Here is a 12,763-nt window from a genome sequence, read left to right as displayed (position 1 = left end):
AGTATCAAATTAACCAATACAACAACACTGGTTAACATAATGAAAAAAAAAAATGACAGAACATTTAGGAGCCGTTTCTGGGGTTTTCAAGGTTGCTGATTACGAATAGGCTATCACATTAGTTTTGTCAGATTGGCTCTAGAAAAGAAGATATCTATAATCCTAAAAAAGCTTGAAATCACTGTATTTTCCCATGATTATGGTAGAAAGTAAATCTCAGATTTTTCTACTTTTATTCTGCGCATAAAAAAATAATTGACTATATCGAACTCATGTCGTTCTCAGTTATTTCATCCACTTTAACATGAGCTGATGCGAAAAGTTTGTTTGTTTAAAAAGCAGTTTGTCAAGCCTAAAAATTGTACTTTTGCACAATGGAAATATATTTTCTCCTGTACCAATCGGTCATTCTACCAAGACTAAAGAGGAGTATAAAGCTATCAGGTTTGTCCCTATGGAAAGCTAAACAAAAATACTCACATGGGTCTCATCTCTTTTCACTAGTAAATGGATAATTTTCCGTAAAGCCAACAAAGTGGGTACATTTAGTCAAACGAGAAGCTTAAATCTGTAGTCTTCGATGGATCTCAGAATCGAATACGGACCAAGGATTACAATTTCATATTAGGAAAGGTGCTCACTGCATGGCAAACAGTTAGTCCGAGAATTGGTATCTCCATACGGAAACCTTGGAGCAAGCATGAGCATTAAATCCCAATTCCTGTTCAGTCATCTTGATATATTTTCTGATAATATTGTTGATTAAAGGGAATAGAAAGGGGAAAAGTTCCATCCAGCTTCATTGATCATTTGCCACCATTGTTTAATTTTTTTTCTATTTTCCTTTAACTAAACATTTCTTTACAGCCAGACTGTTCAGAGTCAAGTGTACCTGTTTGATGCTGGTGTGATCAGACTAGATGACCTTCACGGTCTTATCGATCATTCCTATCTAATACCGAATACTGTGCACGCATATTTTCTGTACCACCATCACTGCCGTTTGTTATGTATTTTGGTTCGATGAAAATAAAGACTCTCTCTCTCTCTCTCTCTCTCTCCACCAATACATCAAAACACTGCATATGCGAGAAACATATCATGGCAGACTATTGCTGGAACCTTTCGAAAAACTGCACTAAATTGCTTACAACCGAAAATAGTACAAGAACCAATTTTGCTTTAAGATAAGTTATTAATATTATATTCCAACTGATTACTTTGGATTTAAAATAGGTGGTTGACATAAAACTGATTCAATTAATGCAACGTTATCTGAGTATTTACGTATTTACTTTTATACTTGATTGAAGTTTATTTATGTACATGATATCCGTGAAAGTCTCAAATTATGATAAATCTAACACCCCGAAACATAATTTTGTTGATGTATTTTGATTTAAAACAGTCTTCAGCGTGTCAAAATAACAAGCAGATTGAATTACTGAACTTTATAGTACCACTGGGCCGATTTTTTATCCAGCCAATACAACTAAAATATGATATTTTAGTCAACATATAGTCAACAAAAAATAGAGCCAATTCGAAAAAAACTAAGGTCATACACGGAATCAGTACCGTTCAAAACGGTCTTAGTAGGTTAAATGACTTGAAGAAGTGAATGATTTGACGATATGAACACGGTGTGTCATGATTTAATACACATATGTATCACTGTGATAAAATCTGGTATATCGTCACAGCGATCATCCTGATACATAAGTAAACAATCATATGAGGGCTGCAATGCTACCGTATCAGCTAACAGACAACGATGTAGCGGTGTAAAGGTATTGATACCGGGATTTTGTGACTCAGAAGAGCTAAACGTCGTCTTAACATTACACCCGCTACTGTATCATGAAGAATTGTAGACCCCACTCACCAGAGACGTATCAGCGCTTTGACTGCGATTCAGTGGGTTAATTTTTGGAGATTTTAGCCAAAGATTAGAGCGAGCCACCAGCTCTCTCTGTTTCGCGCATAGCACGCACAATAACCCCTGCAATTCGAATATATGCATGTTACATTTGTATTATACACTATAACAAACAAAATAATATTTATAAGAACTAGTTGCAGATACTTCGTCGCCTTAGTATGTAACTGAACCTTTAGAATTGCTGTCCTCGAAAGAAATATCTAATTAAACTGCCCATCAATACATATCTAGATGTATTTTTTCTGCATACCATTTCGGTCTATACCTCTACTGATTACGACCCCTTGATGTTCCACAAATGATTCGGAAGACCTGCCTGTGCTGGTTAATATGCTACGTCCGCCTTGTCGAATTAACTCAAAGCCATACGGCAAGAGAGTCGTATAATATCGATCCATTTAGCTGGAAAATGCTCCTATCGGATTTACGATCGGTGACGACAAATAGTGTTATTGCGTCAGATTGACTGAAACGGTAAACTGAGAATCCATCTATCTTTTAAGGCGAACTAAAAGCAAAGTAACTTAATGCATGGTATTCGGGAGTTTATTTACATGGTACTGTCCATATCAGGACAATTACGTCATAGTCTTAGAAGAAACAGGCCAATGGAATCATGGAAATACGTCGAATGCAATACACATATTCGCTATATGCGCAAGTCCAGAACCGAAGAATGAAGTTTAACAGGAACATATACTCTATGATTCTTACATGGGTCAAATAGCACAGTGCATATTATACGAAAGACATGAACTACATGCTTTTATACCATACGGGGTTTATATCGCGCCTTTTCCGTTGATATATGTCGTACGGAACGCGTCCCTTTCATATTCATTAAAACCTATTCTTTCAGTGCGAGCTATCGTGGAATTCGTGCTGTCTATAAAATACTTTATCAAGTAACTTGTAACAAATAATATGGCCCATGGTTCAAAAGGCCAACAATAGCCATGAGTTATTATTAATTTACTTATAACACCATGTTGGGTATGTGGCGATCTCGATAATACGGGATGCATATGAGATCGTACGCGTGCTAATACCGCTCAGGTGTTCCGATAATATTTTTACCATGGTGATATATGTATTGTGACGGTTATCGAATCGGTTATCACGCAAATGATTTTGTCAAAGATAGACAAACTTTCGGCGTTGTCAAAAATACTTCACTAATGATGTGACGTCACGATTCAACGCGTTGTGTGAACACAAATGACGTCATGATATCGGACTACAAACTACTTGAAGCAAAGGCTATTTCGCTTCTAGCTACGCCGGCAACTGATTACGTGTATATTTAAATAATTGTAAAGGTAAAAATTGGATAACCTCACACATACCTCGTATGGCCACTGAAAAAAATAAAGTTTCAATGCTACAATACTGTGCCTCACCTTTGCTAACAGCGATGATCGAATGGAACATGTATCGCACACGACATGCCCACATGATGAACATTTGGAAGTTGCGTCCACACATTTCGACGATGCCAAATTATTCTCACTGCCTTTGTGGTCGTCGTTGACATCGATGCGAGTAACTGGAAGCGCTTTCGAACACAGGTAGCATTTGTCTTTATTTGATTCCTTCGCAACTTTAACTTGCTTCGAGTCCTCTTTGTGTTTTCGAGGTGACTCTGAAACGGCCACAACTTCTATTTCGTGGCTGAATGATAGCCCAGCAAATGAAAGTATTATTATTAATAATTTTGAAAATGGGACATTGTGGCGCTTGTCACCTTATCGGTCTGGTGCGCCACGACAGAAATGTCGTATTACCTGTCGCAAATCGTGTACCTTAAAGAAAATTTGTTCAAATCAAAACATTGCTGGCCAGGACGAAATGAAAGTATAGTATAGTATGTTAGCGGAAATAGGGCATTCCACTCATTCCCATCATAGCGTGCGGTGTGGAATCAGGTTATCGGCCCTTAATGGTGTATAATTCCGCTTTCAAACCCTTCCGAATAGGAGAAAATCATCTAAATTCACCAATTCGCACTGGGTATAGCCCAGGGGCTGACTATAGACCAGTGGTTCCCAACCTTTTTGCATGTCGGAGCCGCATTCCAAATCTCAGAGTACGTATGGAGCCGCATGAAAAAGCATGCACATTGCACATTTCACATAGACTTCTATGGATTCTATATCGGCTATACTGTAGCATTGATAGACGCAGATTGGCGAGTGCTATACATTGGAATAAACTGAAAATGCATATCACTACTACAACATACTATTATGTCGTTATGTGATAGTTCTTCATATATTCCAGCACTCAATGCACAAGTTTGTGGGGGATTATACGCAGGGTAGTATTGGACTTATTGCAATTTATACAACTAGACTATGAGCCATTATTTCGAAGTTAGTACACTTGTGTCAAAATTTACTCTTCACAGATACTATATATAGAGAGATCTATTACCAGTAGTATGCAAGAATTCTCTTTCCCGGTTTTCAAAAGCGGCCTTGGACGGTTTTGGACATAACTAAGATCCCTCATTTTAGTGTTTATATACAGAAATTGACTATAACTATTCATCGAAACAAAAAACAGCTATCGTCTATTATATTATTTGGCATATTTAGAGGTCAATCAGAGCCGCCATTGGAATTCACTGGTATAGCCCATGTTTGCGTGTGTCACCTTTTGTAGCGATAAGACGGACGTTCTGCGCTAACATTGCAATCTTAAACGATATTCGTTTAATGTACAGATTATGCACGGTAGAGGAGTGTAAATACAGTCATCTGCACTATATCCCGTACAAAATTCTAGGCACACTTAACAGTTGGTTTAAATGAGCCGTCCTTGTATGAAGTGGCTCTGTTCTTGTTTGCCGCTTCAAGAAGGCGCAAAAGATTGTGCAACAAACCCGCTACACCTCTGGAATACATCTTCATATAAAATGATGCATTTGTCTCAACTGCACTAACAGGCACGGGCGAGAAAACCAAAATACGCACCGGAAAGTACCACCGGAATGATTTGCACGTCCCGCAATGGTGAAAATCTGGTGAATATACCTATTTTCCACCCATTTTTTATCGTGTACAGTGTAATTCCAGAATGCAAACAAGTGGCTCAATGTAAATAATTCGACAGCTGACACAAGAGGTGTCGCTAAATCTATTAATACTAATCAAACGCATATTTCGTGCGCGAAAAGCCATACGTCTTGGTGTACAATTACACTGGTAATTCTCATTGCACTTTCACGCATACACGCAGTGTTTTATGGAATCTTGTCATACCGCTGTAACAGTGTTATTTATATCTCATGGCCTGCGAGACAATTTGCCTTCACCAGACACACGAATAAAATGAAGAAAAAACAATAGTTAAAAGGGCCCATTTCAATATACCGACATTCGAATTCATTACTACAGTGAAATATGCTGGACGTAACTAGACCGACTAAATCATATTCGATTGCTTTATCGATCGAGCTTTCATTGAACCTTGATTTCTCTTTAAATCCTTGGGTCGGCTCGTGTTTATGGAAATATATGCTTCACGGGTGTTGTTCTCCGGCTTGTCGCTGCGTTTCTCAGTATCAGCAGGTGTCCGTGTGTTCTGTCGAGCGTTCTGAGAGTACAACGCCACCTGATCTTCGATTTTCCTTTAGGAAGTTGCATAATTCGATTGCCAGCGATGACTAAGACGGGATATGCAATTACCGTATCTTCTGTTGCTCGACTTGCTCGACCTCTTTCGCTCTAGCCGCCACCTGAAGAATTACCATTCGTTCCTCGGCGCTGAGGTGACTCAAATCCAATCCAGAGAGCTCTTCGAAGCCACCAGGGTTAGGAAGAGCACCGCTTTGATCCTGGGACGAAATTGAAACAGGGGTGATATATCAAGAAAATATGGGATCGGTTTCTGGACTCCGTACGATTTGTCTTAGAATGCGGTTAATTAAATGAGTGTCGAAATTATTCCATCCATTAACGATGAAATAGTTTAAAACTGGTTTGAAAAATAACTTTTTCTAACGGACGTGCGTTTACAACTAAATACAGAAATGTCCGCTTTAAACGTTTGGTGTTCAATGCAACCCTAGCATACGAAAATGATTTGTAGGGTGAGCTAACAGGTGCAACTGGTTTTTCTCATCAGCGACAGGGTTCTAAATAGGGTTGCATTTAAAACAAATGGTTGTATAGAACAGATTGTATAAAACATGCTTTCCAAAAACATGTTCTATGAGCTTACTGGCGATTACCACGCGATATAGCCAACGTATATGATATGGGATGGTTGGAGCCCGCGAAATAGTCGGTTCAACAGCTATAGTGCAGTATAGATAGAGATCATTAGTACGAAATGCATGTCCTGATGATGGTGACCGCCGACCGTAAATATGCTGCATGACGATGCAGTCCTGGTTAAAGATATTTTTGGTCCGTATATGGCAAGGGTTGGAAGCCTATATTTCGTCAAAGGAGCTATATTTACCCTATATTTTCAATTGCCAATATCAATCCACTATGACGTAAAACTTGAATTTTAGTGACGTCATTGCTTAAAAAACAACAACATAATAACATATTTTTAGCAAGGGCCTTGTCTTAAACATATTTGTTTTAAATTTATTTTAGTTTCAAACACAACCCCAGTTCTAAAAGGGCAGCCATCGAAAATCGAACACGGACTAGTGACCAGAGGTGTAACCTCATAACATAAGCTACCGTCAACGCAGTCGACACGAAATATATATCCTGTCCAGTCAATCTAAAACTTCAACAGTGTACTTGTTTTCAAGGCTGCAGTTGCCATTACATGGCTAGTCTATAATTATATTGGTTCGCGAATTTGGTTGCTGTTACTTTGGTAATACCGGAAGTTCCGACGATGACTTATTACTGGGTCGATTTTTTGACATGTAAAAAAATCAAAATTTTGTCAAAATTGAAAGGTTAGGTCGAAAAATGTCAATAATTTTCACAAAGTCAAAAATATTTTGAAACCTATATTTCGTTTGTATCATAGATTTTGTACTGTCGGTAGACTTACCATTTAACATTTTACAGCTTCTAGCCTACTTTATAGGCCTACCGCTGTAGACGGCTCATTGTCTGCTCATTGTGAAGCATAAACATTCAAATGAAACAAATAGGTTAGCCCGGTGCGGGGCCTACGATATCGTAGTACAAACTACTTCGTAAGGACTAGGGTGGCATTAAAAAAACGGTGTTTCAAAACAGTTTGTTTGAAACATGATTTAAACAGTGTGTTTAAAAAGGCCTTTTGAAAAAAAAAGTTGTGGTTTTTAGCTGTAAAATTATGTCATGATAGTGTCAATACTTCACAAAAACATGTTGTACGAGTCTACGGACAATTACCACCTGATGTAGCCGGCGCATATCGATATGGGATGGTTGGAACCCACAAAATAGTCTGTTCAACAGCAATAGTACATATATTTCGTCAAAGGAGCTATTTTTACCCTACATTTTAAATTGTCAATGTCAATCCCCTATGACGTCAAAATTGAATATTCGTGACGTCATGGCTTGAAAAAAACAACATAAAAAACAATAAAAAACATGTTTTATATTAGGGCCTTGTTTTAAACATGTTTGTTATAAATTGATTTTTGTTTTAAATGCAACCCTACTAAGGACATACAGTTCCAACCAGAAATGAAGATAAGTAGAACAATTCTAGAATTATGTGGGAAAACACCTAATTTGAATACGTTAGGTAAAAAGTAAGTTTTTAATGTCAAAATTTTGATTTTATAGATCTTCCTTTTTTTAGGTCAAAACATCGCCCTAATTGGTTCATTCTAACCAGCACGGAAGTAGCGACAAGATAGCGTAATGGTGACGCGTCCGGCTTCTTGATCGGTAGGTTGCGGCTACGATCACCGGCCGGGTCAGACCAAAGACCTGATTAGTAACACTGGTATCCATGACCTCCCCACTTGGCGCTCATGCAGCATTGGGATAGCATGTAGTGGCGGTGCAAGACTTAGAAAGCCGTATAAACGGCTATTTCTGGACCTTCATTAACCAGCGGCATATGCACACATGCACTCATGGTAGGCATATGCAGTTTATGCACAGACCGTGCGTATGTACATCATGAGTCGGCGTATATGCCGCAAAAACATCAAGGACAAAAATAAACTACGTCCTTTCACCTTCCTACTTTCCTTGCACTCATCCTGCCTGCATATATTATATGTTGCTATATGTAATATCCGTGCTATCGAACATTGAAGAAATCACATCAAATCGACAGATTTGTCAATTTTTCTCTCCATCCAATACATGGAACGGCAGCAAATATGAACGAAAACGGCCTTCGAAATATCAGCAAACATTACCTGATGCGAAATTGTCATGCAGCATATATTGCATATTCGCATGTACTATCAAGGTAGACACTATAATAGTATATCTATCATATAACCTCACCATTCTTGCGCCTTCTCAGCTGCACTATGTAGAAGCCCGACCATGCATACGAGACAACAACTGCGGGCCTACGAAACGAGTGCAGGCCTTCCACCAAGCTTAACAAATGCGCGTTACTGTGAAATGCAAAGCAATTTCTATCGATCAGTCGACCACAGGTCTCCAAGTTCGACAGATTCAATACAGTCATTATTTAGGCGCCAAATGCTACCTGTCGTAGCGCTTTAGACCTTTCCGGAATCTGGAAGTACCCTAAATACTGTCTTAGGCGTAGTTATTGATAATAGGCGTACGAGGATGTGTACCTTTCAGGAAATCAGAATGTTACTGCCACCATTAATTCAAAGAAGCACGACTAAAGCCTAATCGAACATGGAACGATCAAGGAGAATCGCAGGGGATTCAACTATAGATGACTATCGGACCGCTTTCGATATTTCAGAGTCCGAAATTTCATCACCTGTCATAACTAGCCTGCGAAATCACAAATCCTAAGTCTCCGCACTAAATGTGCCTAGAACCATCATGAAAAGCATACAGCGGCATCGGTTCATCGATCTCATCACCAGTGGCATTGCATATTGTATATGGGCTGCGACGCGCGGCGCTTATAGTCACAAGAGCGATGCAGTGGGATTATCGACATTGATGCTATGTTGAAGACGAACTGACACTCGAATTGAACTGAATAACCGTCGCCTTACTGCAAATCACTCATCGATCACCGGTTCGGCAGCGCAGAAAAATCGTTGGATTTGAATCTGTCCGCGTATACATCGATATACAGAGAGAGCTTGAGCATGAGTAATAGTATGCGCGCTCTCATTTGTTTGATAACAGCTGATTGCTTTATCGATTATTGTGCACTTACCATTAGTTTTAGTGCCTGAGTTTCCATTCCATCCTTGGAGACTCTGTCGGCATGGTGCCGTGTCGCTGCTTCTTGGTTTCTAGCAGCGAGCCTTGTATCTGAGTACTTTTTACCGGCATGTTTGATTGGTCGATTTGCCGGTATATGATGCGTCTGGTTGGAAGTTTTAGGTGACGCAGAAGACGAGCGCGGATTTTGTAAGGAATGAATAGGTCTAATATTGACTCCATCAACTTTCCGTTCTTGGCTATTCGCTTTTCCCGATGCATATGAAGACGTGGTACTGAGCCCGTTACAATTGGATTGCCTGTCTGAAGTCTTGTGTGAATTTGTGTGATGAATTTCGTCTCCATCCTTAACTTGGGATTCAGAATGCATTTCTGAATGTGACTTTCTACGGCTTTCGACTTTGCCTTGTGGTTGCTCGCTCTCGTTGCTGTACTTAGTAAGATCATTACCCTTGATTTTGGGCGCCATTAGCGTCGACCGATTGCCCGATTGAGCTTCACCTTGTATTGATCTGTTACGAGCTGATTCTGCTTTGTTGTTTTCCCCTTTTTGAGATCTGCTGCGATGTCTGTCGGATTGACGTTTTGAGGTGACAAATTTTGGGTTATCCATAATTCTTCCTTCCACTCCTGGTTTGTTCGGTTGTATATTCACTCGTTTAGAAGTAGAACCTCGAACCTGGCCATTATCGTTTGGAACTAATCCTTGCTGATCCAAACTGTATTCATTACCCATCAACACTCTGGATTGTGCGAAAGTTAGGGATTCTGAAGAGATAGATTATTCTTACTTCACATTACTTTCCACATCTATAACTTTTTGGCTAACTTTGATAAATCTATGAAAAGGTAACGTCACGCGATGACTGTCGGGAAAAAGTAGTGGTTTTCGCAGAAAAGCTGGAACCGAATATCATAGTAAAATAGGCCGTTTCCTTCAGTGCACGAAGGAAATGGAGGGTGTATTAATAATTTATAACCGCCCGCTAAAAGGATATTCGACAGCACGCGTAAAGGTAAATTTCACGTGAAGGCGAATGGGTGCACATGCACATGCACAAGTTCAGTAATCTGCGGAGTATTATACAGCGTCATAGTGTTCCATTCAATTTTAAAATCACCCATTGTGTCGGGTCTACAAGCGTGGAAACTTCTGGGGAACTCAATCACGGTTGCTGCGAGGACAGCAGGGTATCACAGCACCGTCACGCATAACATGGCGTGACTCTAGCAAGAGCAACATTCTACGGCAGAGGTCTCAAACTCAAATGAGTTCGCGGGCCAATTAGAATAAAATAGTATTTACAGTGAGCACAACTATAATAAATAAACAAAGAATCGGTCACCGTAAATACTATTTTATTAAAATCCAAATTTTTCGTCGGCAATAACTCCGCTTCCACTGGTTGGAATTGAACCAAATTTGGTGAGCATAGTTTCTACAGACAGCCTAACACTTTCATGGGGTGAACAGAAATTTTCAAATTTTTTATTATTTATTTTTATACAATACATAGAAACTTTCTTCTCCTGTAGCAAAGCGGTTACTGGCTGGAATTGAACCAAATTTTGTGTGCAGGCTTAAATTAGATAACCTAACAATTTTATCAAGTAGCCAGTACGATTTGAGAAACAAATTCATTTTTGAAGAGCCCTACTGCACAATGTAACGCAACGGAATCTCCTGCTGAAAAGATCGCGAAATTAGGTCATTTATTGCCGCGCACTCGGCTATCGCCGCGGGCCTGATTTATCACGTCTTCAACAAGCCCATAGTTCCGCTGGGTTGTAGAATCGCATCTGCGATAGGCCCTGTACACTGTACAGTGTGCACACTATAGTAACGCTGACTTGCGCAATCGCATATGCATTGGCTTGGTGCTCGCGATATTATCGCTGGCCTACACAATCGCATCTGCAATAGACCCGGTACGAAAGGTATCATCGCTGGCCTAACTATTGCGGCCCGGGCCTAGCATGCGTTGCCTCCTATCTCCCGATGGCTTGGAGACAATATGCCGTTAAGTGTATTATGATTAGCGATGTAATTAAAGGGTGACATCGTGAAACTGATTGACATCGAATGTTAGCAAACATGTGCGTGCGTGCAAGCGCAATTGCACTCCGATGATACTTAATTCGAAAAAATCGAAACCTCTCTTATTTCACCCCCCCCCCCCATATTTTTCGGTTGGCTACGCACCTGATCACGTGAATTTCTCAAGGAGGAATTAGAGCGAGATATAATGTCGGCATCAATTCCGGTATCTGCTACTCGTCCTTCCAGTATACTCCAATCCTAAACAGAGGAATGGTCAAAAAGGAATGTGAATTCTTTGAAGCTTCCGGGAAACGACACGCCAGCGTTTAGAGCAGTTCTTCTCAACAGGGGGGGCGCGCCCTCATTGGGGGGGGGGGGACGTGAAAATATTGAAGGGGGCGCGAAGAAGCGATCAACTGAAAAAATATTCGCGCTTCGCGCGATTTATCCCCAGTTCACGCGTGTTCCTCTACATACAGACCAAATCTCATATTTATAATTCTCTCATCAACACTCATAACCTTCCATGCCATCAAACAATCTGTTGAGGTTGCTAGCATCCCGGTTGGATTTTGTGATATGACGATAAGGGGGGCGTGAAATTTTTCACTATCAAAAAGGGGGCGTGTCTAAAAAAAGGTTGAGAACCACTGGTTTAGAGTTTTAGACTCTCTACGAAGCGCTGCTTACTAGTCAACCCACTTCTGTGGAAGCAGAAAGAGCATTCAATGCATTCGGACTCTTTCTTACAAAATCCAGTCCTGGCTACAGAATGCCACAATTGATGCATTGTGCATTATAAGGAGGGAGTTGCAGAAGCAGTGAACAATAATTTTGCGTGATATTTCTCATGTTCGCTCGCACTGCGCGTGTAGGCTACGTATAGATCTACTATAACACTGTGTACTGATTTTGCGATCCAGTTTTCATGCAGACCTCGAGAAATGGATTGTCTCACTTAGCAATTATTATCCAGTTAACCGGTTAGATAAATTCCAAATATACGGATATATCCGTTATCCGGATAGTGAAGATTCTTGATATCCGAATTAACTCTAATTGCGATGTGTCCCGGTTTAGTAGACAGAATACTAACATTTATTCTGTTTTTGGATTAGTATGTTGTCGCTAGTAGCATAGTTGTTGCCAATCTTACCAGTTGCGTATTTCTTTTTCGTTGTGAATCCGCCTTGACGCAACAATATCCAACGGAAATTGTAGCTCAGCTGAAGTAACGCATTCATGATGTATCATTATTATTAGGTTTTCGTTGCTGCGAAGGACAGCTAATACGAATAAAAACCGCAAAGCCCTGTCACCGAGCGAGATAGTGTAATGGTGATGCGCAGGCCGTGTTATTTTTGGCATATGCCAAAACTGCCAAAAATAACTTATTTTTGGCATTTTTCGATTTTTATTTTTGGCAGTTTTGGCATCGTCCTCTAAATATATAGTTTCAGCCTCGAA

At 40.0% G+C, this 12,763-nt stretch overlaps 1 protein-coding gene across 4 annotated transcripts in view; it reads right to left on the bottom strand.

The window, feature by feature from the left end:
• Positions 1-10,160, bottom strand: part of LOC145453633 (uncharacterized) — a 31,400-nt gene extending 21,240 nt beyond the window's left edge. For 3 of the 4 annotated variants that reach the window (XM_080331603.1, XM_080331605.1, XM_080331604.1), the window contains exons 1-5: positions 9,248-10,160; positions 5,632-5,780; positions 5,413-5,573; positions 3,343-3,584; positions 1,886-2,002 (exon numbers count right to left, since the gene is read on the bottom strand). In XM_080331603.1, the coding sequence (XP_080187729.1) occupies positions 1,886-2,002; positions 3,343-3,584; positions 5,413-5,573; positions 5,632-5,780; positions 9,248-9,991 (1,413 nt within the window). In that variant the 5' untranslated portion in view covers positions 9,992-10,160. Of the gene's footprint in view, positions 1-1,885; positions 2,003-3,342; positions 3,585-5,412; positions 5,574-5,631; positions 5,781-8,376; positions 9,126-9,247 lie in introns of those variants that run through there. The other variant, XM_080331606.1, reaches the window with a different exon arrangement.
• Between the last annotated feature and the right edge of the window lie 2,603 nt (positions 10,161-12,763).

Source organism: Botryllus schlosseri, chromosome 13, assembly GCF_051294905.1.
Source record: "Botryllus schlosseri isolate E-star chromosome 13, Bs_hap1, whole genome shotgun sequence".
NCBI classification, from domain to species: Eukaryota; Metazoa; Chordata; class Ascidiacea; order Stolidobranchia; family Styelidae; genus Botryllus; species Botryllus schlosseri.
This window is presented reverse-complemented; position numbering and strand designations above follow the sequence as displayed.